The sequence below is a fragment of the Helobdella robusta genome, assembly GCF_000326865.2.
Source record: "Helobdella robusta unplaced genomic scaffold HELROscaffold_9, whole genome shotgun sequence".
In the NCBI taxonomy this organism is placed as follows: Eukaryota; Metazoa; Annelida; class Clitellata; order Rhynchobdellida; family Glossiphoniidae; genus Helobdella; species Helobdella robusta.
This window is the reverse complement of record NW_008705512.1, coordinates 750,886-777,304: the sequence shown is the minus strand read 5'-3', so window position 1 is coordinate 777,304 and position 26,419 is coordinate 750,886. Positions and strand designations below refer to the sequence as shown.

The following is a 26,419-nucleotide window of genomic DNA, read 5'->3' as shown; positions in this document are numbered from 1 at the left end:
GTATATATATATATATATATATATATATATATATATATATATATATATATATATATATATATATATATATATATATATATATATATATATATATATATATATATATATATATATATGGTCAAATAAAAATCCACGAAGCTTTATATAAAGAAACACGGCAATTTTTAAATATAAGTTTTGCAGTTGTAGTTAGTAATAACGGACTGAATGAATATTTAGAATGAAAGCCAGGAGTTGCTACGTCCTGAGAATACAACGCTCAAATATCTGCACAGCGCTTGAAGTATGAACCTTGCTGGGACAAAAAAAATATATAAATACATTCTTTCATTTTTTATTATTTACTCATGTTTTCATTAAATTCATTGTTTATTTATTATATTCACTACTGATTTATTACATAAGGTTATTAAAAGTTCAAATGATGAATTGACTTAAATAATTTTACGTATTATAAATGTTAGCAATATAGAAATAATTTATGTAAATTGTATAAATTATGTAAATTAATGATAATTGACTGCTCCAGACCAGGCCACCCACCCTCCTTCCTACCAACCGTCGGAACGATCACATGATCACTTCAGAAATGGTATCGCACAGATTTTTGCTCAATTCATTGTTTAAATAAAAATTGTATATTTTGATAAGCAAATGTAGACGGATCTGAATCCAGATTCAAATTTGAGATACCGGTAAGATCAGTATCCGTCAAATCCAACTCCGGAGATCCGGCTTTTCTTTGTAGACGAATCTATTATTATCATTAGATTTAAATTTGCAATTAAACCAATTTATAGTTGAATAAGTTCAAATGGTTGATAGTGTTTGTAACTTTTCAAACATTACTAACATTACGACATAACTGCGCCCTTTAACTCAGACTTATGTAATATTAATTTAACTGGTTCTGTCGGTAGGGTGTGGTTACAGTTATTAGCGACATGTTTAATTTTGAAACCACACAATTTGAATTTGATTCCAATTTTTAAGATCTAAATCCAAATGGATTCAATACTAAAATCCGGATTTGGATTCAGATACCGCGGATCTCAAATTTCAGAATCTGTGGCATTCCTATTGTTATAACCGTGCTACCGAACGCACTAGAACATTCTAGAGTATGCTAGAATCGGACCATCTAGAAGAATCTAGAAACGACGCTTGCGAAGAATATATAAGCGCACATCGCAAGAAGATTAGCGATTAGTGAAATTCGTGATTTTGTAAATTCGTGACTCTGTGACTTTGTGAATAGCGATTCGGTGAATTATTTAAAGCGATATTTGATTTGTTTTGTTGACGTTGTCATAGCGATAGATTTTGAACTATTTAAAAGTTAATTGTTGCGTTAATTTGAATTTGCTAGAAATAAACGATTAGTTGATTTCTTCTTTAAATAAAGTTTAATAATTAATAACTGTTTGGAGTATTTTAATCAATCAAAGATTTGAACCCGTCGCATCGTAAATCGGTTACGACAGCGAGTATTACAACACTATATTGTTTTCATGTTGTGTTCTATTGATATGTTTGCAAAAATTTATGAAGGGTTGTTTGTGGCCGTCATAATCGGGTTGTTCCTGGGGCTCCTCATTGGTTTCCTCATGCTGGCAGTCATCGTGGCCTGCAACAGAAGGTTCGTCTCGTGATATCGAGTCTGTTGGCTATTTACGACCCATCAAATGATAAAACAGACTCTTATGTAACATTTTGTATGTTGTTGCATAACAAATATCGACCTTTAGTTGATGCTAGCATTACAAATTAAATGAATCTCACAAAAAAAGAAAGCGGTTGATAATGTTAGGAGATGAAAAAAACACAGTAAATAAAATTTTAGACAAAACATTTTTAAATTTCAAAAATTAAGCTCAGTTTTGCCATTGTCTTTTTTGCTTCTAAGCCATCATTTAGAAAATATGACCAACTTGCACGGTAGAGCTGGGGCCACGTATGCAGCTTATTTTGATGTTGTGTGAATCAACGTCAGTCTCTTAATATAAATAGTTAAATAGTATAACACTACTTCTGCTGAATATGATGAAAGTTATTTATTCGAAAGTTTGTCGCAAATTAATGTTACTCCGTGTGATGATCAAGTGGAATATGAACGCACGTTCAGATGCACTCGAGAAAATACGTACATCACGTTCACTTACGCACTCACACTTTTACAAGCACACAAACGTAGACACACACAAGCACACAGACAGACATACACAAACAGACGTACGTACGGGCTAACCAACGCGTGCAAAGATACACTACAGATCTACAGGCACAAACGCATGCGTATAATAATGTACGCATGCACACACATAAGCACGCATACTCATGGAAACACGCACGCGCACACAAGTACACAGGCCATGTATATTTTCCACTTCAGCAGACACAACATGAAAAGAAGCGAGATGAGTGTTGGTACTGGAAAGATGGATGGAAGGAGCAAGGACGATGAAGGAATGAAGTATGAAGTTAGAGTGTTAAGATGTGACCAGGCACTCGTCAACGATCCTGACTACAACTGCAACCTCGGCAACATCATCAATAACAACAACGGAGACAACAGTAAAAACGTCAGTAGCAACAACGACAAAAAAAATCAGTTCATCGGTTGCAAGTACGACACGATAACCGCGCAGCCACAACTCCTCGACATCACCAACTTCGATTTAAACCAACAACTTTTGCAACCAAATGTTGTTCTATATGATGCACAATACACTTCACAACATCAACAACAAAACACAAAACAACCGTTTCATCAAGGCTATCAACAACTGCAACAACAACAACTGCAACAGCAACAATTGCAGCAACAACAACTGCAACAACATTTACCAAAGGATGATGACACGAACCAATTCATCAACTTTACAACGCTGACAAGGAAACAAATGAAAAATTCCTTCGAAATGCTCAACAATTTTTCAAACATTCACCAGAGCAGTGAAAGTTTCCAGCACGCCCCACGCCGATCACCACACAACATCAGCAACGGCAGCCGCCACAACAACAACAGACGCAATCTTATGGACTGTACGAAAAACCTCCATGCTATAACGTCTGCTGCGGTTGAAAGCGACAAACTTTTTGATTTAATATTCAATAACTTTTGTTTGTTGAATTCGTTTCATTACATACCTGTATAAGTCGGACCAATGTGAATGTAATATTATATATATATTATATATATATATATATGCGTGTGTGTGTGTGTGTTGTGTTGTGTGTGTGTGTGGTGTGTGTGTATTGTAAGTACAAATACAAATAAATATATAAAACGTATTAACCCAACCTTGACGACTTTAAAACAGTAACACATGTATGTATATATATTGTATGACACATTTATTGTGAATTGAAATGTGTATTATTAATTTGAAATAAATTTTTTTTTAACATTTAACAATTTGTTGTGCAAGGTCGTGGAATGGGCTACACCTAGCCGGTCAGTGCGGTACAGTTGAAGTCCACTTGTATACATACATCATACATACATACATATATATATATATGTATATATATATATATATATATATATATATAAACTAAACGGGTTGCTTATAAAGTGCTTATTAAAATTATCTCACAAGCGTTGTAAAATAACATTTTCTGTTGAGACCATCATTCATTTTTCCGTAGGGGTCCCGCCTACAAACGAATGTGTGCAAGAACAAATTCAGGGAATGATCAAACCAGCCTGCCAAAGGAAGTGGAACACATTTATTGAAAGTTAACAGCAACTAGTTCTGCTGCTCAGTTCAGGCGCAGGTAATCTGTCACGTTGTTCTTTAGATAAGTGAAACCACATTAGGTTGTTAGTCGGAAAGAGGACATTTGTCATGAAGTTACGGACACTTGTCATTGAGTTACATAGCGAAAAAAATTTGAACAAGTTTTCAATAATCTCGTAAATAAATAAAAACTGTTAACTAACACGGAATGAAAGAAGCTCTTGATGATACGAATGCAGAGGCAGTTGGAAGTATAAGTTGGAAGGGAATGGAAACAAAAATAAAATGGAGCATCGCCCTGTATGACTTTCGCTGTATTGTAATCACTTCAAACATTATTCACTTTTTTATTGGAATGCAGTGAATATGAAATGGCAGCCTGATTAAACTTGATTCTACAGGAATAGGCCCCATTTTGTGTTGGCTCTAATTTCATTTGATTTTCGATTGATGGATGATGAACGCATTAATTTTAATAGATGGGTCCTATTTAAATATTTTTGAGCCTTTCCAGTAAATGACAATATATTTAATTATTTATTTATTTAAACAAATTAAAAATAAACAAATAAATTTCGACTCAAACAATTTTTCATCAAACTAACCAAAAAACAAGTTAAAAACATGGGTGGCGAGATGGCATAAAAGAAGAATACGGCCGGGTTTGAATGCCAAGAGATTTCCACCTGTCATACGTAATGTTATTTGCGTTGATTCGGGCATTTTCACAAACGCTGTACTTGAGTGTCGTTGGTACTTCTGAGTAAATAACCATCTCCATTATACCATTTAATGGATATATAAACTGACCAGGTTTGTCAAAGATCATTTAAGCAGCACCGGATATCATTAGGAAGCATAGTAATTAATTACATTACCATGATCCGTTTGCGTTTTTCAACATGCTCCGTGCAATGAAGCATGCTGATAGGTTATTTTTCGTTATCTAATTTATATAATATCCTTAACGTTTAATATTTTGAAGCATATGTTGATAGAATTTTATTATTTGTAAAAATAAAAGTTTCCACGTGTTAACTCTTCTGCTTATTTTTGCAATTTATATAATTACATTAATTTTTGGTTGATTTAAAAGAATTTAATTTTTTTTTAACACAGTTCAAACACTTCATAAACAGCTTATGAGTTTAATTCTGTTATTATTGTTATTATTATTATTGATATCACTATTATTATTAACTGCTTAGAATTCAATGACCTTGGTTTCATTTTCATTGAATTATCGACCTTATATCTCAATCACCACCTAAAATTTATTTTTTAAATAGTTTTTTACAAATCAATCAATGGGTCCTTTTTAACCTAGAGTCTGTTGAGGCCTTTATCGTAATGCTTCTTTATCTTTAGCCAACTTCATTGTATACCACATTACCATTTCAGTTTAGTTTTTAATGTCCTCCATCCATTTCTTGGCAGTTTTTTCTTCATCAGTAATTTTTCCATTTTGTTTTCCAAGCTGTTTTTTCATTCGCTTTCACTTTCTGTTTCCAACTAATTTCCAAAAATATTCTGTAGCTTTCACTTTCAAATCCTTCTAACCTGTTTTTTTTTTGTCTTTTTATTTTCCAGGCTTTGCATGCATACGGAAGTGTAGAAAACACAGAGATTTCTATTATTCTTTATTTTTTTATAGGAATATCACAATTTGTCAATTTTCTTTCACATTCCTTTTGCAATAATTAATTTTCTGACAATGTCTTTTAAACAATTTTTGTTGCTGGGAAAGCATACAAAATGGTCGACTTGATCTGATTTCCTCAATTCTATTTTACATCAAAAGTACTTTCCTTTTGGAAATCCTCACTTTTGTTTTATTTCGCTGACATACACTCCATAATTTTCACAGCTCTCATGTGTCAGTTCAATCGGTTTTTATAATATAAGCCATCTGACCTGGATGCTAGTGGATCAATATAATAAGCAAACAATATCTTTTATAATTCTGTTTAGTATCAATTTCCAAAAAATTTATTTGTGAATATTTTTATAATGATTTTATATCTGTTTTTTATGTTTAACATTTCAATGAATTAGACTAAAAAATCTTGTTAATTCCTGTAAATAATTTAAAGTTTGGAATTTATTTTATTTCATATGGTCAGTCCGTAATAAAATATTTTCTGACCAACATGCATTGTATTTACTTATTTATAAGTTTGTTCCATTAACTTAATTATTTTATTAGAATACAATTGGCCAAAAGTAGTCAATTTGCCTCTCATATAACTTTGTTGCCGAAACACCTTGGAACTGTAAGCATGAGTTATTACCTTCACTGTCACATTGCTGGCTGGCTGGCTGACTAACCGACCGTTGATTGATTGATTGGTTGATTGATTGGTTGATTGATTGGTTGATTGATTGATTGATTGATTGATTGATTGATTGATTGATTGATTGGTTGATTGGTTGGTTGATTGATTGATTGATTGATTGATTGGCTCGCTGGCTGGCTGGTTGGCTGACTGACCAACCGACCGACCGACAGATTGAAAAATAAGTCTATGAAAAAATTTTTCAAAAATTTACTGTGTGTTTGGCCGTTACATTTTTTTAAGTAAATGAAGTTTGTTGTTTCGCTCATTAGAATGCTTAATAAAATTATTACAAATTATGTTTTATATTCTTTTTCGTGCCTTATCCTTTCATGACATTGGAGATCATCGACCTCCACAAATTCCAATCTTTAACAATTTGTAGCAGTTGTTGAAATGTGGTGATATAAGTGACACAAGGACTTCTTGAATGTTATTCGTTGTTGACCGCGATCTCTTTTCTATGCAATCTTTCCAGTAGTTGTTAGATTTTCCAATCTTTCCTTCCGCATGATGTGACCAAAAAACTGCCCCCGTCGGATTATCTATAGTAATTTCCTCTTTTCATAACCGGACTGTTTTGATACATCCCCATTTGAAGTATAAGAGGTCCAACTAATTTTTATAACCTTTTTCAAAAACTACATCTCAGCGCGTTAATCTTTTGTTCCATTTTTTTAGAAATTGTCCAGGACTCAAAACCGTAAGTTAGCACCGGAAAATGCTACATCCTAACAGTTATAATTTTGTTGATATTCTGATTTTACTGTTGGTGAGGATGTTTTTCATTTTAGAATATGCCTCTTTTGCCATAGCTATCCTTTTTTGATATCCCTATCACATCTACAACCTGAGCTAATCAAACTTCCGAGATAATTAAAGCAGTTGACTTGTTTCACTTGTTTACCATTAATGAATAAGAAGCAAATCCGGGCGGTTTTGCTTCTACTGATAACCATGCACTCTGTTTTGTTTATGTTAATTTGCAAGCCTTTTCTTTCACTTTCAAAAACCAGTTTAGAAACAATTGTTTGCAATTTTTCCATTGAATCTGCTATAAGAGCATACATTAACTATTACATTAATTTCTAATGACCACGGGTCTGCGTATGTGTGTGTTATGTGTCGACCACGTATTTGCGCATATATATTTTATATGAAATTTGTTCATATCTTCATTGCTTTTCTTAGTGAACGCGAGCGAACCTGTGTTGAATTGCATGGATAACTGACGTTTTTATCAATTATTTTAATTAAAATTTTTGCATGTATATGTCGTTTTTCCCAATTTTACCCATTCACCGTTCCCACATGTTGAAGAATTTAAAAAATAATATCAGAAAGCTCCAAAATATTATTATCACAAGACGAAATATTTTGCTTGGCTGCATCAGAGGAAATAAATGCAGTCAGCTGTTTCCATTCTCTTTCAAAGTTTAAAATTCTTAGTTGATCGTATAAGCAATCAATTTGTTTCACATCAATACGTCCATCTTGTGGACGAGACACAACTTCTTGGTGTTTCGCTTCTAGATGTTCTACCCAATCTCGAAATTTTAGAGGAGGCCTTTGTTATTTTCTTGCTATTAAATCTGTTAAATTTTGGAATATTCTGTCATGAAATAAATTTTATGTTTTCGCTCTCGATCTGAGGATCATTTATTGCATGTAGTGGAATATCATTGAGCATTAACACAGCAATCATTTGAAAAAAGTTGCCCAACCAAATTATTTTAACGTTACAATTATCATTTGAAATTTAAATTATGCCTGCAAGACGATTGTTGTTTTATTAATTAAATGGCGTTGTTTTACTTCTGTATTTGTTCGTAGGGGACTAAATATTTCATCGTTATTATTAACAATTAATAATCTTTATATCTATGTTTGAATTTAATTACTACTTTATCTTTGCTTTACTTTTCCCTTCCCTTTTTCCGTTTCATGATCGCCGTAAGTTTTGTTTGATATAACAAAATTGTTTTAAAATTTAAAGTCTTAAATTATTCAATTTATAATTCGACAACAAAGGCGAGACAATAATAAATCGAACATTCTTCACCAACTGGTGACTCCGAACAAACAGGCAAAATGTAATTCAGAGTTTAGTTTTTTAGTTTTTTCTTGTGACAACATGGCGTCACATCACTGCTGCATTAAGGATGTTGTATTGTTTTTTCTTCCAGTACTTGGGATGTCAATTCTGTTACCACATTTGCCGGCAGGGAGAACGAAACGTGGTAGAAACTGATTTCCGGGGAAACAATTTTTTGCAAATTAAATTGTACTTCAGCTATCATGAACCATCTATCTGATGATGTTTCCATAAAAGCTAATAGTTTGAGTTTGGTTCCTACATTTTGTTTATCATTGATTTCGGTTTTTTTAACCACATGGTTCTTGGATCTTTTCACGTTGGTTTTTTATTTTTTTCACGGCGGATTTTTGTTGTTCAAATCACGTCAGAGTCATCAATTGTTGAGGAATATTCTATTTATTAATATTTTGCCTTTGTTGTCGAATTATAAATTGGACAAATTGGAAAAGTAAAGCAAAGAAAAAGTTATTATTAACAATTAAATCTTTATATCTGTTTGAATGTAATTAGAACTTTTTCTTTGCTTCACTTTTCCCTTTTTCCATTCATTATAGTTACTTTTTATTTTATTTAATTTAATAAAGTTGTTTTATCGTCTTTTATTGTCCAATTTATAATTCGATAACAAAGGTGAAACATTAATACATCGAACATTTCTTACTGCTTTATTATGGTTCTTTGTTATTTTGCAACTTGTGATTTGTTTTTCAATGTATTTCGTGAAAAATTCGTGGTTTTAATGTAAGCACATGGTTTTATTCAATTTTAAAACTCAAACACGTGGTCATATTCAACTTTATTTTAACTTAAATGTGTGATTGTATTGTGTGGTTGTATCACAATCAACCAATTCTGAATGGAGGTGAACAGAAATTGAAATTTGTTCCCAATTTCATCCCAATTTTGTCATTACCCATTCCCTCCAGATTTTGCTTCTATGTCAACGTTTACTAAAATTCCCATTTTCTATTTTTTACATTATTCCCACGTTTTCCCTCCTGGTCCTACTCTCTTCCATTTAATACAAATTTGAAACGAAAGAGAATATTTTAAAAAAGCAAAAATTATGAACCTGTCTTAAGAATCAAACAAACAAATTACAAAAGCTTTTAAACGGATTCCTGTTTTATAATGTTTATGAATATACATACAATACAAATTTATAATGACCACAAGTGTGTGTATGTGTCGACCACATGTTTGCGTAAATATATTTTATATGAAATTTCTTCATAGCTCCATTACTTAATGGGGTAATCATTTTTCTTTACGCATGCAGACACGTGTTAATTCGGATAGATAAATTACTGTTTAATCAAATTTTTCAATTTAAATTTTGCATGATTATGTCTTTTTCCCATTTTTGCCCATTTCCAATTTATAACCAGTGATTCCCTATCCCCTAAAATTCACGTTCCAGGAAATTAAGTTTTACCAATTCCGTTCCTATGCTTACTTCTAATTTGGACAATTAAGCTTTTATTGTTGAAAACTGTTTCTTTCAGTGTAAAACATAAAATTTGAACTTAGATATCAAAATAATTAATGTGACTTTCTCTATTTTAATGGCTTCAAAAACAGTGCTATTTCGAATTTGTTGTTGTGGATTGATGCAAGCAGGACAAACAAAATTGGACACTTTAGATAAAGTACCAATTATTTTTGAACAACGTTTGTGACACCACTGGTTACACTGCTGACACTTGATTGAATTGTTACCTACACCAGCTTTACAAACTGAACAGGGCCATCGTCCAGTAGCTGTGGATTGGATGGGTTCACCAGTGTTCATTGCTTTGGTTTTGCTGATGTTGACTTTGAATCCATGATCGGCGAGTCTGGTGTTCCAATGTTCAAACATCTGTGCTGCATTCTGCTCAGACGTGGCTGTTAAAACGATATCATCAGCATATACTAGATTCCAAATGTCACCAGTGCGTATCGGTTTTGTGATTTCTTCCATCACAGTTATAAATAAAAGTGGGCTGAGAATCGAGCCTTGGTGAACTCCAACGCCGATGTCAAATGCATCTGTGTTTCCAACCGTTGTGCTGACAAGAGTCTTAGTATTCGTATACATTTCCATCACAAGTCAAACAAGATATTCTGGAATGAGTTGTCGACGTAGACTCCACCTGATTGCTTCACAGGGAACTCGATCAAATGCCTTTTCAAGGTCTACAAAAATATTTGATAGTTGTTGATGCTTTGCGAGGTACTTCTCTTGCAGTTGCCGAAGGATGTGAATTGTATCAATTGTGATTTCCCCGCTAGAAAACCAAATAGATAATTTACGATTATGATGCACGACGTTAATCTTCTCTCAATGATTTTTTCGACAATTTTCAGGGAGTGTTCTAACAGACGTATACCCCGATATGATGAACAGTTCAATGGATCACCTTTGCCTTTGTATAGCGGGACTGTCATGCTATAGTTCCATTCAGTCGGCATGGAGCAATTTCTCCAGATTTCACGGCAAAGTTGTAGTAACGTTTGGATACCTGCAGTACCAGATGCTTTGATAATGTCATTTGTGAGTCCAGAGGGCCCTGCTGCCTTTCCATCCTTCATAGCTTTTAGAGCTTCTGTAAGCTCCTCTATAGTGATGTCTGGAATCGGACCTTCGATGGGTGGAGCGTCAAAGTTAACATTGATGGGATTTGTTTCGTTTAACAGACGGTTGAAGTATTCTCTCCACTGTAGCTTGATCTCATGTTGTTCAAGAACCATCTCATTTTTGTCGTTTTTGATACATGAGGCACCAACTATGTCTTTTTTCGTACGCTTTGCTTGTTTTGCTATACGATACAGAGATTTCATTTGTTCACCTTTGCTTTTAGTGAGCCACTCTCTGCACTGATCTGTCCGAGCCAGTGAAACTTGACGTCTTGCATAGTTGTTCTTCTCACGGAAAATTTTATGGTCATCAACAGACTTTGATTTTTGCCATTGCTTGTATGCAGCTTTCTTTTCAGCTATTGCATTTTGTACATTGTCATTCCACCACCAAGTGTCACGTTCATGCGGACGTTTTGTACCAGTTTTCCCACAAACTGTAGTTGCAGCGTTCATTAAAACGGTTTTGTATGTACTCCAATTTGTACTGGCTTGCGATTGGTGGTCTAACTGTGTGGCGACAATCTGTTGAAATTTTTCTCGATGAATATTGCTTTTCAGCTTCCACGTTTTGATTCTCTGAGGCATTTGTTTAGACTTATGTTTTGACAGTTCGACAACCAGGTCTGCCACAAGGAGTCTATGTTGGGTGACACGTGATTCGCCAGGTATAACTTTGACGTTTTTGAATAGCCTTCGATGTTGTTGCTTGACAGCGAAGAAATCAATTTGCGTGGCTGATGGTCCACTTTTGTATGTTATGAGATGTTCTGATCTCTTTCTAAAATATGTGTTCAGTAAACAAAACCCGTGACTTTCAGCAAACTCAAGGATGCGGTTACCATCTTCATTCCGTTCTCCATAGCCAAAACCGCCATGTACGTTGTCAAAACCATCTGTTTTCTCTCCAATGTGGCCATTGAGATCGCCTCCAATCAGGATTGTTTCAGATTTTGGTATTGTTGAGATGGTGTCAGAGAATGCAGTCCAGAAGTCATTTTTCATCTCTTCTGATTCGTCTGTCTGTGGTGCGTATGCAGAAAAAATAATCAATGTTTGCTTTTCTACGCGAAGCTTGATCCACATGAGACGTGAACTAATCCTTTTAATATCCAGTACTTCTTGGGCTAGCGGTTCTCTGACAAAAATTCCAACACCATTTTTGGCCGTCTTTTGACCATTCCAGAATAGTTTATATTTTTCTTTGTCTGAGTTGACATGACAGACACCATTCGATTTCCATCAATCCTACGCTCGAGCATTTCTGCGATTTCCATGCTGCGGCCAGTCAGTGATCCAACATTGAGCGTTCCAAGTCTAAGTACCATATAGGGGCCATTCTGAATTTTTCTGCAACATCCCTCCGCTATTGCATACTTCCCAGGGATTCTTGGCACCCCTTGACCACTTAAGGCCTGCTGGGGACTAGGGGCCGTTGTTTTTCTTTGTGATGGCATAAGAATAATTTGGGGAAAAGTTTTTACATCCGGACACCCATCCTGACGACAACCACCAGTTATAAGCGGTGGGCCTAGCCTTTCGCTCAAAAGCACGCAAGGCAGCGTGGATGCAGTTTTATGTCATACCCAGGACCAAGTTGAATAAATTAAAGTATAATAGATATGTCTATGGAGGTTGTAAAATCGGTAAATGAACATATAAATATATATTGGGGAAGAGTGGAATTTGCTTAAAAGATATCCAAGTATATTGATAATAATTTGAATGGATATAGAATATCGGTTCATTGTACCATATACTGTATTGCACTGTAGCCACATAATCTGAAATCTTATTTATTGCAGTTGTGAAAGAGTTGAAAATGATGAAGGATGTAGATGACGTAGAAAGTAATGATGGCTCAACAGGAGAGCGAATTGTATTAATTTCTAAATCAGGGGGTCGTCATCAAATAGACAAAAACATCCTTCATTGGTTCAGTGATTATTTCAAAGGTTTGGTGAACAGTGGAATGAGAGATGCCCATTGTAGAGAGCTTACGTTGGATTGTTTAACGAATGAATCCTTAATAGAAGTGAAGGATTATTTATCAGAGTATTCAACCGAAGTGATGGAAAGCGGAGGTACTTGCCTGAAGTCATTGAATGAAGTAGAAGCAGGGTTGGAAGGTGCCTTCTATCTACTAATCAATAATATGATTGACAGCTACATTGAATTGTTGTTAAAACATTTGAATGAGTCAACATGCATTCGTATCTTGGACATTGCAAACAAGTACGTTCTAATTAACCAGTTGGAAGAAAAAGTTATTAAATGCATGTCAAAAAATTTTAAAAATATCTCAGAAAGCTCCAAAACATTATTATCACCAGACGAAATGTTTTGCTTGGTTGCATCGGAGGAAATAAATGCAAATAGCGAGATGGATATTTTCAATATGATAATCAAGTGGATTTTGAAGAATCAGTCAAGGAAATGTTTTGCAGAAAAATTGTTGGCCGAAGTAAGGTACAGTCTGATGACAACCACTGAGAAACAAAAATGTTCCGCCGTACTTTGTGATCTGAATTTACATATTAACCATAGTAAAGATAAAGATTCAAATATTTCTCGTACAGTTGGCATGCTCTTTGCGACTGGATCACCTAAAAACGTGGTGTGAATTTAATTCAATTTTTTATCCGAATTACGTTGTTACTTTCACATTTTTCATCCGTTTTTTTTTTAATTTTTTTTTATTTTAGAATCTGATTGGAGACGTTGTCCATTTTATTCCAGTTTATGATTTTGTTGAAGCTTGCAAGACCAGTAGTAACTGCAATGTTGAGCCAATACCCATCAAATTCAAACCACCAAGAAGAGTGGGACAACCATTGAAAAGGCTTTATTATAAAGCCAGTATGGTTGACAACTGTTTGTATCTAATCGAAGAGGGAAGGGGTTTAACGATGACTTCTAAAGTTTCCGCATACAATCTGGTTACTGATGTCTGGTTTAAGGTTTACAATTTTTAAATTATATTTTTATGAACAAATTCCTTTTAATAATAGTTGACAGTTATTGTAACGCGTTTTGCGTGGAGTTATTTATTTTCATCATTTAGAGTCTGAGCTCGTACAATGATCGATAATTGTTTATTTCTTTGTTATTTATCGTTATATTCTATTTCAAAACTTTATTTAATGTATTTTACAGCCAACTTTATATGAAGGGGTGTGCATCAGTGTTCCTTGTTTTAATTATATATATATATATATGTTGGTAATAGACCATAATTTTTACAATATTCTATAAATTCTACCGAAGTTTGGCATTAATATGTTTGTAGTTCGATTTTTCTCACTAAAGTTTTTTAGTGAACGTTTAGTTTATTAAAATTTAAAATAAACTTGTTTCAATATATATTCACAAAACAAAGTGAATATTTCTCTATACAAACTAAATCGCACTAATGGTGATTCATTCGGAATCGAAATATGGCCTTATTTGCAGCATGAATTCGGAAAATAAGTTTATTTTGAATTTTAATAAACTAAACGTTCACCGAAAAACTTTCGTGAGAAAAATCAAAAAAAACGAACTACAAACATATTAACGCCAAACATTCGGTAGAATTTATAGAATATTGTAAAAATACATATATATAATTAGGGTTCAGATTGTATATACAGTTATTTTGAAATATCACCGCATTTTCAGCATTGTTGAGTTTGTATGTATGTATAATATACATTGTATATTATGTATGTATAATATACATTGTATATATATATATATATATATATATATATAATCCAATTAACGCCTTTTACATTAATATTAATTATTTCATGAAGTTAACAAATTATTCAGTTTGTACTAATTATCATCTCATAAATATTCAGTGTTGCAGCATGCATCTTGAAAGGTGTAATTTCTACCTGGGAGGACTAGATGGTCATCTATATGTAGTTTCTGGTTACACCCCCGGCGTCTACGAAACTCCAACAGTTGAAAAATACATACCGAGTGAAAACCGATGGTACATGGTGGAACCTTTATTTCTTGCTCTACCAAGTCTGGCAGGTCTGATTAATTCATCTTAATATCTGTCTAGTATCTTATTCTGGTGGCATTTATTTCAATTTCAACTGTAAACTTATTGCTCTAATTTAAATTAATTTTTCAAATCTTATGATAAGAACATGGTATCGTGTTCACAGACTTTGTGAAATTTGGGTCGAGTTTTTATTACTATTATTTACTGTTATTATTTACTTACATATCCATCCCCAAACAGGTTGTGTGTGCAATGGCATGATATATGTTAGTGGTGGACGTGATAAAGGAGCCAATGTACGGAATGTGGTGTACCGGTATGACCCTTCCTACAACAAATGGTTCTCGAGGGCTCCCATGTTGACGGCACGTTGTGCCCACCTAATGACAAGCACGGAGAATAAAATTTTTGCTTTTGGAGGTTCAAAAGAGCCAAGTGTGGATTTTATTCTAAGTGATGTAATGGTTAGTATGCTTCATTTTGTCGTTGTCACTCCGTTCATATATTTTATTATTCATTAGTAAGTAATTATGTACATTATTTGATGTCTTCAATTTTATGTGCAAAATAATTTAAAATGTGAAATTTTATACTAAGCAATTTGAACGTTAATTTTGATTTTGAAAAATAATTCAATCAACAAAGGATGGAGAGATGTATGATGTAGAGAGTGACCAGTGGTCATCTGTGTTGAAGCTGAAGATGCCTGTTTCGTATTTACCATCCATCACCATAAACAACTGCTTCTACATTTTTTATGAATGTATGGCCAGATGGGACTATCCATTTATTCAAAAAATTAATCTGGCCAAGTACTTGAAGAATAAGAAAACGTCATATGATTCAAGTTTATCATCAGTGCAATGCGGGAATGCTAATAATAAAAATCTCGTGACGAATGAAGCAAAGGAACAGAATGATGCTGAGTCTGATGATGACTGCCAAATTTTGAACTATTTTCTACCTAACTATGGCAATAGAACGTTGGAATGTCAATATGTTGGTGTCATGTCTGTATCGGACGTTTGAATGAATGAGTTTTTATTCATTTGCTCTTTTCATTTCTTTGTAAAATAATATTCTAACTGTCGTCTTTGTTTTTAGTCTTACGTGATTTATATTAAAATTTGTGCATTTGCAAGCATACGAAAGAAGAATGAGGATTACTGATATTTGTTGATATGTAGGTTTAGGTATTGTCGATCTGACAAATATTTATTGTACCAAATTGAATTTCAATGAACATACACACAGTACTCTACCGTAAGCGTAAATCATTTTAAAAATAAGTGCCAATTATTGTTCTTCCTGACAATATTATCATTCGAAACTTGAATTATGCCTGAGATACGATTGTTGTTCAATTCAATATTGATGTTTTATCTTTTTTCAGCATTACATTGCAAATTATTTTTCTTTCACATCAAAATCAAATTAAAGATTTTTTATATAAGTTGTTCAACTAATGGAATGATATTACTAAATGGTTCGGTGTAATGATTATATTTAATTCGAGATGGAATAAATGACTAACAGCTCGACGGTAGCAACAAGAAAACCATGTTGGAATGCGTAAATAGCTTCTACATTGTTAAGGATGCTGGAACCAAAATTAATCCTCGTTGTCCTCCCGTAATGGGTCGGAATTTTTTTATTCCATTCATCAGTTTCAGTCTCCGAGCCGATCTATTTATTGTGTCTGTCTCCTAGAGACTAAGTGCCTTCAAGTCCTCCTGTACGGTCTGCGTACAGGACTTTTTTGAGCGACCTCTTGTGCGGGTTCAAGGCACCTGGCGCTGAGTAACGGAAATTATTGTATCGTTTTCGTTTCACATGCCAAACCATCGTAGGCGATGACAACGACATGCATCCTTCAACATGCACAGTCCCGATCGGTTCAGGATCTCGGTTGTATGGGTATGGACCCTTAGGTCAACATGCTGCATACAACGAATCATCTTCATGTCAGTTCGGTGAAGCTGCTGTTCGAGTTTTGTTATCATCGGCCACGTCTCTGCACCATACATCAGAACAGAACGTATAGCTGTGTAGTATAGCTATGAGCGCAGCGGTAGAGAAATGCTACGCCGCATCAGTACCGAGGTAAGAAGGTGCCATCTGCCCCACGCCGCGCGTATGCGTCCACGAACGGCGGCATCAGTAAACAAAATAAGAAAGAAGAATGAGGATTACTGATATTTGCAGATATGTAGGTTTAGGTATTGTCGATCTGACAAATAATTATTCTAACAAATTGAATTTCAATGAACATACACACAGTAGGTACTACCGTAAGCGTAAATCATTTAAAAAAAATTGCCAAATTGTTTTTCCTGAAAATATTATCATTCGAAACTTGAATTATGCCTGAGATACGATTGTTGTTCAATTCAATATTGATGTTTTACCTTTTTTAAGCATTACATTGCAAATTATTTTTCTTTCACATCAAAATCAAATCATTGGGTCTTGTGACCGAGTGGCTAGCGTGTCCGTCTACCACTTCCACGACCCGGGTTCGAATCCTGCAGTTTCTACAGGTTCATCCGGGTAGCTGACCCCGCCGTCCTTGCTTTCGAGGCTGGTAAATGGGTAAACGACGTAAGTTGGCCGGCTCAGTGGTTCAAATGCTCGCTGAGTCAAACATCTCAATGACTATCATATACTCAGCGTATATGATGCGGTGCTTGCGCGTACGCATAAATACATGTGTACGTCGTGTGAAAAGGATAAACAGCCTTTGTGGCGAAGATGGCTGCTTCAAATCAATGGATGAAGATACGAAGAACATGATAAAAGATATATAGATAATATATCTGTAACAATGTAAGTGGTTCTGCAATAATAAAGCTGCAATAGAGCTGCAATAATAAAGACTGAAAAAATAAAGGTATTTTATATAAGTTGTTCAACTAATGGAATGATATTACTAAATGGTTTGGTGTAATGATTATATTTAATTCAAGATGGAATAAATGACTAATAGCTCGGTGGTAGCGACAACAAAACCACGTTGAAATGCGTAAATAACTTCTACATCGTTAGAGATGCTGAAACCAAATAAGTATCTAAATCTAAACAAGAAACCAAAAAATAAAAGCTCATACCTCACACGAACTGCCTGCTTGAAGGAAGAATTTGAAAATTGAATTCACGTAATTTATTCTATTTCAGTTTCATAATATTATTATGACGCCATGAATTGAATTTACTTATTAATAAATAAAACTGCATGTTGACACGTACCGATGAACCTAATGTCAACATGAAGTGTATCACGTTCCGTATGTAATGTATCGTAAATGCATGATGCCATTGACGAAGGATGGATCGTTGGCACAGCTTACTACTTACTATCATCAGTAATGAATCTAGGCACAGTAAACTTCATGTTGACATTAGTATTACACTGTTTTGTGTTAGTATTCACTGTATTCATCTCCCGGTTCGACAGCCCGATCGGACACGAGGTGTAACAGCAAAAATTTTGCTTGTCTCCTCAAATTCCGTTCTAAATTTTGCTGCTCGGTTTAGTTAGATTGTTTCAAATTAATTTGTGTGTTAAGTAATGGTTGAAATCTGTTGAACTAACAGATTAAATTGTAATTAAAGTTTAGATAGTATTTGTTAATAATTTCCAAAATAATCATGAGTTGAATTATGAATAAAAACGTTACGTTTTAACGTTTATTTAAAAGATTTAATAAATGATGTCCTATCACTCATGAAATTGTAAATAAACGGTTCCACTTAATATATTTACTAAAGAGCCAGAACCACAAATTGGACCGGAACCTATCGAAGAAACCTCAGGTAATCTTTAGATTCTAATTATTTGATTCTTTTCATGAATTTTCAAATAAAATAATCATAATTATAAAAAATTACTCTCAATTAAAACAGTCACTGTCAGACCTCGGTTCGAACGTGGGGCTTTATTATAAGATGCAGAACTACTCTTCCAACGTTCAGAGGCTGGCGACCTTTCGCACAAGCCCGTCTACAACAAAACAATCTACGACCTGCCCCTGGCCATGAAGAATCAAAACCAACAGCCGATGTGTGACGAAGGGGCCGAGAACATCAAGAAGGATTTTTCCGCCTTCGTGGATGCTGTCGGGGATAATTGAAAGTTGTTTACTGGACAAGAACAAACAAGCGGAGAAAGATTATTAAATAAAACTGCCGATGTGCGCCATCTCTTGAATTCTTTAGCATTTACGACGACGGAACACACGGAGGAGGAACTGGAGGAGAGAAAACAAAAAATCGTCATGAAAGAGAACGCCACTGAAGATGACATTGCTGCCTTCAAGATACAAAAAGTAAAGTACGATACGATCGTAGATACGAAGTTAAAACGAGAAGCAGCTTATGCACTGGTTTGTGCGATCGAAACAAGGAAACCAAAGAGTGCTGGCTTAATGCACTGCTCATGAGTTTAATTATATTATTAACATTGTTATTGTTATTGTTATTATTATTATTTTTTCAATAAATACCTTGTTTTTTCAAACTTAAAGTAAGTAGGAAGATTTCATTATTTATTTACATAAGAAAGACTCTTATGATAAGAGTATCAACATCGGAAATTAGCACAAAACAGTTGCAAGAATAATGTATACAAAATAAAAATTTGCTTAACGTTAAAAAATATTTAAATAAACAGCGTATTAGATGTTTAGACAACTTCTACAGATAGCATCCACTGTTAAGTTCTTTCTGATTTTGTTCAACGTGCACAATAGTTCACACAAATTTCAAATTTCAACTGTTTATCAAAAAAAGATAAAAAAAAAAATTTCCTTCTTTTATAATCTACATGTAAACAACAAAATAAACGTTATGGTTATCACAGTGAATGTTTCTAAGTGAAGGTTCCTATGTTTGCTCACCAATCTTCCAGGACACAGGCCTCGGGTCCAACGTGTTTATTATCAGCCTTACTATCACTAAGCTTTGAATCATCGTTCACTTTATTTTGACTAACTGCAGCATATTTTTTCTCCCCATCACCATCTTCGCCAACTTCGTCGTCATCATCTTGATGTATCACGTGATAGCTGGCATTAGAGGATGAATGTTCGATGATGGAGTGGCAGGAGGGGGGAGCCTCTGCCAGCATGCCCACCTCAGACAGCCAGACCAGGATCAACTCGTCCCTGAAATGTTAGAACATTTAATTAACTGTTAGATGCATTCAACAAATGTCAAATGGTAATGGTGAAAACAAAAATTTAATTAAATAAAATTGTTAATGGGGTATTGAAGATTTTCTGATGAGGAGGTATTATCATCTATGAAATTATCCAAAAAAGCACAACAGTTGCATTTTGTTTGGAAGTTCCAAAGTTTTTGTATAATATAATACTAACTCTTTATTATGCTACTAATGTTCAGTTTTTACACAAAAAATAAAATAATTCACAGTTTCATGGCATTATTTGTCTATGGTATCGGTTGGTCGCTGGTTTAAAATAAAACCAATTCTAAAGATTTGGTGTTATTACATAAATGTATTAATAGTAAACTCCTTTAAAACATTCAGTGGAAACAAGCTGGAGAGGTGCATCGTAGCGAATAAAAAAACTTATCAGCGAGTGAAACTATTCCAGTCAGCCGGAGGTGGCAGGTTGGTGGAGCAAATTAGTGGAGGAGGTGAAGGTTGAGTACTTTGAGGAGATCACTTTCAGAAGCCAACAAAGAACAATTTCATGAGGAAAACATTATAAGGTAACGAATGAGCGCTGTTCAAACACTTGAGTTTTATGGGGGTGATATTGCACAGGTTATGATGATAAAAATAGCGCAAGGTTCATTACGTTATTGTTGTGTTGTGTTAAGTTGTGTTGTGCAGTTTTTTGACCGATTGTAAACTTTACAATGTGTACGTACAATGTTAGGAAAAAAGTGTGTACAATATTATTTGTACAGGATTGTGTTAAATAAGGTATGAGGCACATGTGTGTGTGTGCGTGTATGTGTGTGTGAGTGTGTGTGTGTGTGTGTGTGTGTGTGTGTGTGTGTGTGTGTGTGTGTGTGTGTGTGTGTGTAAATGTGTAAACAATTAAGGGGTTTGTATGTAATAAAGTAATCAACATGCATTTAAGTAATAGGCATTTGCACGCCATTGCAATCAACATTTGTACACAATCAGCATTTAACCACTCAACAATCAACATTTGTACATAATCGACATTTGTACACTCTTGCAATCAAAATTTGTACAAAATCAGCATTTACAATCTCGTGAAATCAACATTTGTACAATAAAGACCGACCTGTTTTCTTCGTGAGAATTGAGATCCAGATACTTGACTATCAGTTCTTCGCTCAATTTCTTTTCTGTCATCGTTTTGGTTCTGGCACCAAACCTCGTGTAATTATTATTGTTGTTGTTGTTGATATATACGTTATTGTTCCTATCGTTAAAGTTATTGTTATTTTTATTTTTAATGCTATCTCTGACGTCAAAGTTGAAACGACTTTGTTTTCCCAAAGAAGATTTTGAATAAAATTTGTTGACTGAATTGATTTGCTTAGTTTCTGGTCTACTTTGTGGAAAATAGTAATTTTTAGCTGGTGCGTGTTTTGGTTTGTATCCAGTGTTCTTAATGTCATTGTTGGTGACATTGTCGTCAACATGGTTGTCAGTTGTTTCAGTAAAATTTTGTTTCGGTTTGAAAAAATTGTTCTTAGTTTTGTTGAATGTTTGTTGTGAATGTGCAGACTGACGCAACTTTAACAAAGATACTTGCTGATAACTTCTTACTGATTCTTGATGATTCTTAAAATTTTTCAAAAAAATATTCGAATCTTTCATTTGGTTATTCAAGTTATGATCAGTTGTTTGCCTGTTGATGTCATTGTTGTTGATGTCACAGTTGAAGGTTGCCACATGTCCTTGCACGTCATCAACTGTTTCCTCCCTGATAATGTTATCGAGTGAATGTTCTTCAGAGATCTTTGTGACTGCAGAAATTTTCTCGGGGCGGCTGCTCACGATTCGCCGACCATCGTCGTACAGCAATGTACAACTTAAACCTCCATCTTTGATATTGTTGTGAATTTCAGCGTTTTTACCACAACTGGATCTAGATGAATTGCTTTCATTTTCAATGCGGTCGTCGAAACGGAAAGGGCAGTGGGTGGATAGCTTTGAAGTGCATCTAGTGGGCTGCACTTGTTCTGGACCGCTATACATTCCAGATAGCGCTGTGTGTTGTGATGTGTTCTTGCGCATATTCTGTCGGTAGCTGAAATATTTAGCACTGCTGTTTTTGTGGTTGCCTGTGTGGTTGGTGGTACAGTTACTATGGTTTCTATTCGCCGATTTCGAACGGTTATTATTGTTGTCCAATTTCGATTCTTCATCGGCATTGAAGCCTGTAAATAAATGTACGATGTCAAGTTTCAGATATATAAAAAATTTTCAACATAATATTTCCCGTGTTTATAATTTAAGAAATACGACAACATTTCATCACAAATCCAACTGCAACATTTCTCACAAATATTTGTGGATATCTGGAACCGATGGCGCTCAGATATTTTCTACAGTGACCAAGATATTTTGAAATGTTGACGATCTTGATTTTATTTCGAAACCAAATGGTTTCAGTAGCTTCATGTTAACAAACAATACATATTACAAATTTCTTTTTGCGTGAAAACTAAATTTATTAAAAAAAAATAAATTAATGCAAAACGCTGCTAATTTTCAAAATGTTTAAAATTCCCATTAACTCAGCTTCTCTTTATAAATCATTTAAGAAGACAGTCACCCTCCACGCATTCCTGCAACACGTGCCATCCTGTCTTTCAGTCTTTCACTTGGCATGTTTACTCGTCCTACCTCTGTCGCAACTTGCTCCCAGCTGCTTTTTTAACTACTTACAGCTGACAAATGCATCTCTTCTCACACACAAGCATTGCAAAGAAAGTGATGATAGTGAACAAATTTAATTATTCGTGTTAGGTGAAAATATTTGTTAATTTGAAAATCTTTTAGTTGTTGGAAAAATAATAATTTTTTACATTTTTTTCTAAGTAGCTTTGTACATATTAAAAAAAACATTCTTCAGTATGGAACAACATTTTGAATGATTTTAAGGCTATTTAAACTTTAGCTGGCTAAAATTTACATTAAATTAGAATTAAATTAAAACGAATTAAACAATATTTTTAAAATTAAAAATAATTTCAATCCTCCAAGATACCTGCTTTTTTCATTCCCAATCATTCAATATTTTTATTCTTTAAATAAAAAATTTAAATTTTTTGATGTGAACCACAAAACCTTCAATGATACTCGGCAACTTGATGGCGGTCACGTTGGAGAAACAGTCTGGCGAGGATGCGTGGGGAACGGCAGTTGGAGCTTTAGCGAAGGAACAAACGGATAATTGTCTTCTGAATGTCTTTGAAGAAAACGGATAAGGATGATTTTTTTTTGTTGAAGCATTCACTTGTGATGTCGTGAGATTGTTTAAACTGCACGAAAGAAATGACGACCTTGTAAGATTTCTTTGGTCTGATTTCAGTCTGAATTTTGAGGGCGTTGTTGGCGATGTTAATGACGGAAGACGCTGGTGATCGAGGAATGCCACAGACCGTGCCGACCTAACAGTTGTTGAAGCGCCTTCTGTAAAATGGAAAAAGTTTTTGTCTTGTAAGCGACTTGGCTTTTTATCTACGTTTGATTTCTCGTGAATGTATGGTATGTGATCTGTTCGGTCAGCTGCTTCAAAGCAAAACTTGTTTCCAATGGTGTCAGTGGTAGTACAAACAGTCGTAGTGGAAGGAGTCGACGTGTCGGTCGACCTGTTCATTAAAGATGCTACGTTGACTGTTTGTTTATTGTCGTAGATAAGGTTAACTGAATCAGAAAATGTTTTGTTCTTTTTAACTGTTTTCCATTGCGTGGAAAGTGATGATAGGGATGTCGATAGCGAGGAAGACAACTTATTTCTCTTCACGTTCAATTTGAGGTTGTTGTTCGCCAAACGAGGAAAGAGTGAAGCGGTCGTATTTGTGAGATTGCTGTAATGTGGAACGTGGTTGTTCGGTCTTTGAACTACAACATTTTTGTTTTTGCTACCTTCAAAATTGTTGTAATCGTTGCAAATTATGTGGCCAAAAGTTTTGTAATTCATAATTGTATGGTGGTGTTTTGATTCTTTCCTCTGTGCCGCTGGTGGCAACGCAGGTGATGAGGAAGGCGATGATGAAGTTTTTGTAGGCTGCTGCTGCTGAATGTTGCTGTCGCCGTCGAGTGGTCTTAATTCATCGCTATTCGATACTTGGTCTGATTGTAAATGTGGAACGACATTTGAAATGCGGTTTGTTGATTTTGTTGTTGCAGAAGTTGTTATTGTTGACGTTGTTTTTGAAAGTGTTGTTGCTGATGTCAAAATTAAAACATTAGTTGGTTTTTGGCAAACTTGTTTATTATCCTGTTTCAAAACACAAATTTTCTATTTAAAATTGTATTTCTAAAAATAGCACAAAAATTACAGAAACGTATTTATGTTAACGATAAGTTCACTTATGAAAATTATTCTTATAAAAAACAAATCAGGAATTGTTTGAATTCTTTCTTCATCCTTTGTTAAACATTCCTTACGTGTGTAGCAAATAATTTCGAAGCATTTAGTGCTTGCATATTAACTATATTTTTGCCATGAGATAAAATGTAATGAATATTGATAAGAAGGCAGCCAGTTGTGTTGCCGTTTTGTGCAGTGAACAACATTTTTCTGTTTGCATTTACGTCAATTGTGCTTTTTCAACGCTATTTTAATCCAAGTTTAAATAAGCTATTAGGTGCAGCTTTGCTTTTATTTTTCATACAGCCTGGCCGTTATAAATAAATATTCTTGCATGTATAAATATAACTTAATCATACTAAAAGTTAATAATTTTTAGATTTATTTTTAAAGCCCAAAATTTTGTTAGAAAAATATAGGCGATTATTTTTTTAAAAACCTGTAAAAGTTCATTGATCGGTTTAGCCAGAAACGTGTCACGGTCACAATCAAAATAATCCTTTGTTGAATTGTTGTCGTTGTTTTCATAGTAGATGTGGTTGTTATTTTTATCAATGTTGCTTTTTGCACTCTTTTTGACAGCATTTATAACATATTCGTTGTTGTCAAAGTCATCTTCTCCACGAGTATGGCACATATTTTGAGAAGCATGACCAGCATGGTCTGGCTTAGGCAAGTTAGTCTCCTCCTGAAAAACATATATCGATTTGTTATCTTGGTTGATCCCTTTGAACTTCGCAGTTGAATCCATCGTACGTTTCTTATTCAGGGACTTTTCAAATATCGATCTTGTGTATGATTCTCTCATCCTCGAAACTTCAGTGGCCTTCATATAGTTTGGAACGGAATAAGTCGATGTTGAGGTTACTGTTGTCGTTACTGATGTTGCTGCGGTTGTTGCTGATTCTGATATGGCTGTTGTAGTCGCAGGTTGCTGGTTGTTTTTTGTTGTTATGGAGGGCAGCAATGTTTTCATATGTGTCGATTTTAAAAAAATGTCTATCGATGTATAAACAGCGTCAATCGATGATGTGGAAACTAGTGCGTTTGTTGCTAATTTAACATCCACGGCTGAGGACGAAGGGAAAACATTTGATGTTGACGTTGTTGTCCTGAAAACTTCTGATGCTGTTGTTGACAATGATGTAAATTTTGTTAAAGTTTCTTCTGGTTTTTTAAGATTTATAATTGTCAGATTAGTTAATGTTGGCGTCGATGAAGTCTTAGCAGATGAAGAGTTTGGAGCTGTGAGGTCACGTGTTGCTGGTAATGTAAATAGTGCGGATGTAGTGGTGGTAGTAGCAGATGAGGTTGCTAGGGAGCGTGTTCTTGCTAAGTAATTCGTTTTTGTTCTGCTTGTCGATTTCAAAACAGGTCTACTTCTCTCAGATAAATGCATTCTAACGTGAATTCCAACCTTAATTGAAGATTATCAGCAGCCAGAGATATGACAACATTAACTGTCGTCAAGTGTAAATTAATCACGTAAGATAATAATCAAGTGCAGCACGGACCTACAACAGAGAAGTCTTCATCATAATCTCAAAAACTAACCAGTCTGCTGATATCAACTAAAAAAATTCCGTCATACCATATAACTCTCAGTAAAAACGCACGCCCTTTCATGCATCATCACCATACATATACACATTAATACATAATATATGCATATCTGAATATATATATATATTATATATAATTATATATCTGTAATTTTATTTAGTGGTGCAAATGTCTCCCTAAATTTATTAATGTCCTCCCTAAATTAATTAATTACGTGTTTCTATAAATCATGTCATTTTTTTTTAAATTTTTCAACTTCAAAACGTCAAGATTTAATTTTTAACACATGATTTATTGAAAAGTTCTCATCATGAAATAAAATTACTACGTAGGAAACTCCCCAGATATTCACTCCGACACAACCCAAACTAAAAAAATACCTTTTGAAGAATGCAGGCATGATGTATAATTTAAGTTTTAATAATGTTATATATATATATATATATATATATATGTTAGTAAATATATATATATACATATATATACATACATGGGCGTAGCCAGGGGGGGGG

General features: G+C 34.3%; 5 protein-coding genes across 5 annotated transcripts in view; 2 read left to right on the top strand and 3 right to left on the bottom strand.

Moving 5' to 3' along the window:
• HELRODRAFT_165998 (hypothetical protein) overlaps positions 1 to 3,158 on the top strand; it is a gene marked incomplete at both ends in the record, with an annotated part of 4,556 nt that extends 1,398 nt beyond the window's left edge. Inside the window, 4 exons of the mRNA XM_009033041.1 lie at positions 535 to 592; positions 994 to 1,121; positions 1,485 to 1,639; positions 2,396 to 3,158. Coding sequence (XP_009031289.1) covers positions 535 to 592; positions 994 to 1,121; positions 1,485 to 1,639; positions 2,396 to 3,158 — 1,104 coding nt within the window. The remainder of the gene's footprint in view (positions 1 to 534; positions 593 to 993; positions 1,122 to 1,484; positions 1,640 to 2,395) is intronic.
• An 8,544-nt stretch (positions 3,159 to 11,702) lies between these two features.
• Positions 11,703 to 12,005, bottom strand: HELRODRAFT_152674 (hypothetical protein; the record flags this gene model as incomplete). The annotated part of the gene is made up of 1 exon (XM_009033040.1): positions 11,703 to 12,005. A coding segment is annotated over one exon (303 nt), but the record flags the coding sequence as incomplete, so codon positions are not given.
• Positions 12,006 to 12,391: 386 nt separating this feature from the next.
• Positions 12,392 to 19,235, top strand: HELRODRAFT_189840 (hypothetical protein; the record flags this gene model as incomplete). The annotated part of the gene is made up of 10 exons (XM_009033039.1): positions 12,392 to 13,413; positions 13,502 to 13,756; positions 14,642 to 14,822; positions 15,037 to 15,260; positions 15,442 to 15,819; positions 16,333 to 16,435; positions 17,215 to 17,336; positions 18,565 to 18,609; positions 18,771 to 18,911; positions 19,038 to 19,235. Exons 1-10 carry the CDS (start codon positions 12,619 to 12,621, stop codon positions 19,233 to 19,235), a joined length of 2,442 nt encoding a protein of 813 aa, XP_009031287.1. The 5' UTR covers positions 12,392 to 12,618.
• A 452-nt stretch (positions 19,236 to 19,687) lies between these two features.
• Positions 19,688 to 22,636, bottom strand: HELRODRAFT_165996 (hypothetical protein; the record flags this gene model as incomplete). Its single annotated transcript, XM_009033038.1, has 3 exons — positions 19,688 to 19,958; positions 21,078 to 22,182; positions 22,603 to 22,636. The coding sequence occupies 3 exons, from the start codon at positions 22,634 to 22,636 to the stop codon at positions 19,688 to 19,690; spliced, it is 1,410 nt and encodes a 469-aa protein (XP_009031286.1).
• A 418-nt stretch (positions 22,637 to 23,054) lies between these two features.
• On the bottom strand, positions 23,055 to 25,743 carry HELRODRAFT_165995 (hypothetical protein; the record flags this gene model as incomplete). Its single annotated transcript, XM_009033037.1, has 2 exons — positions 23,055 to 24,251; positions 24,784 to 25,743. The coding sequence occupies 2 exons, from the start codon at positions 25,741 to 25,743 to the stop codon at positions 23,055 to 23,057; spliced, it is 2,157 nt and encodes a 718-aa protein (XP_009031285.1).
• Between the last annotated feature and the right edge of the window lie 676 nt (positions 25,744 to 26,419).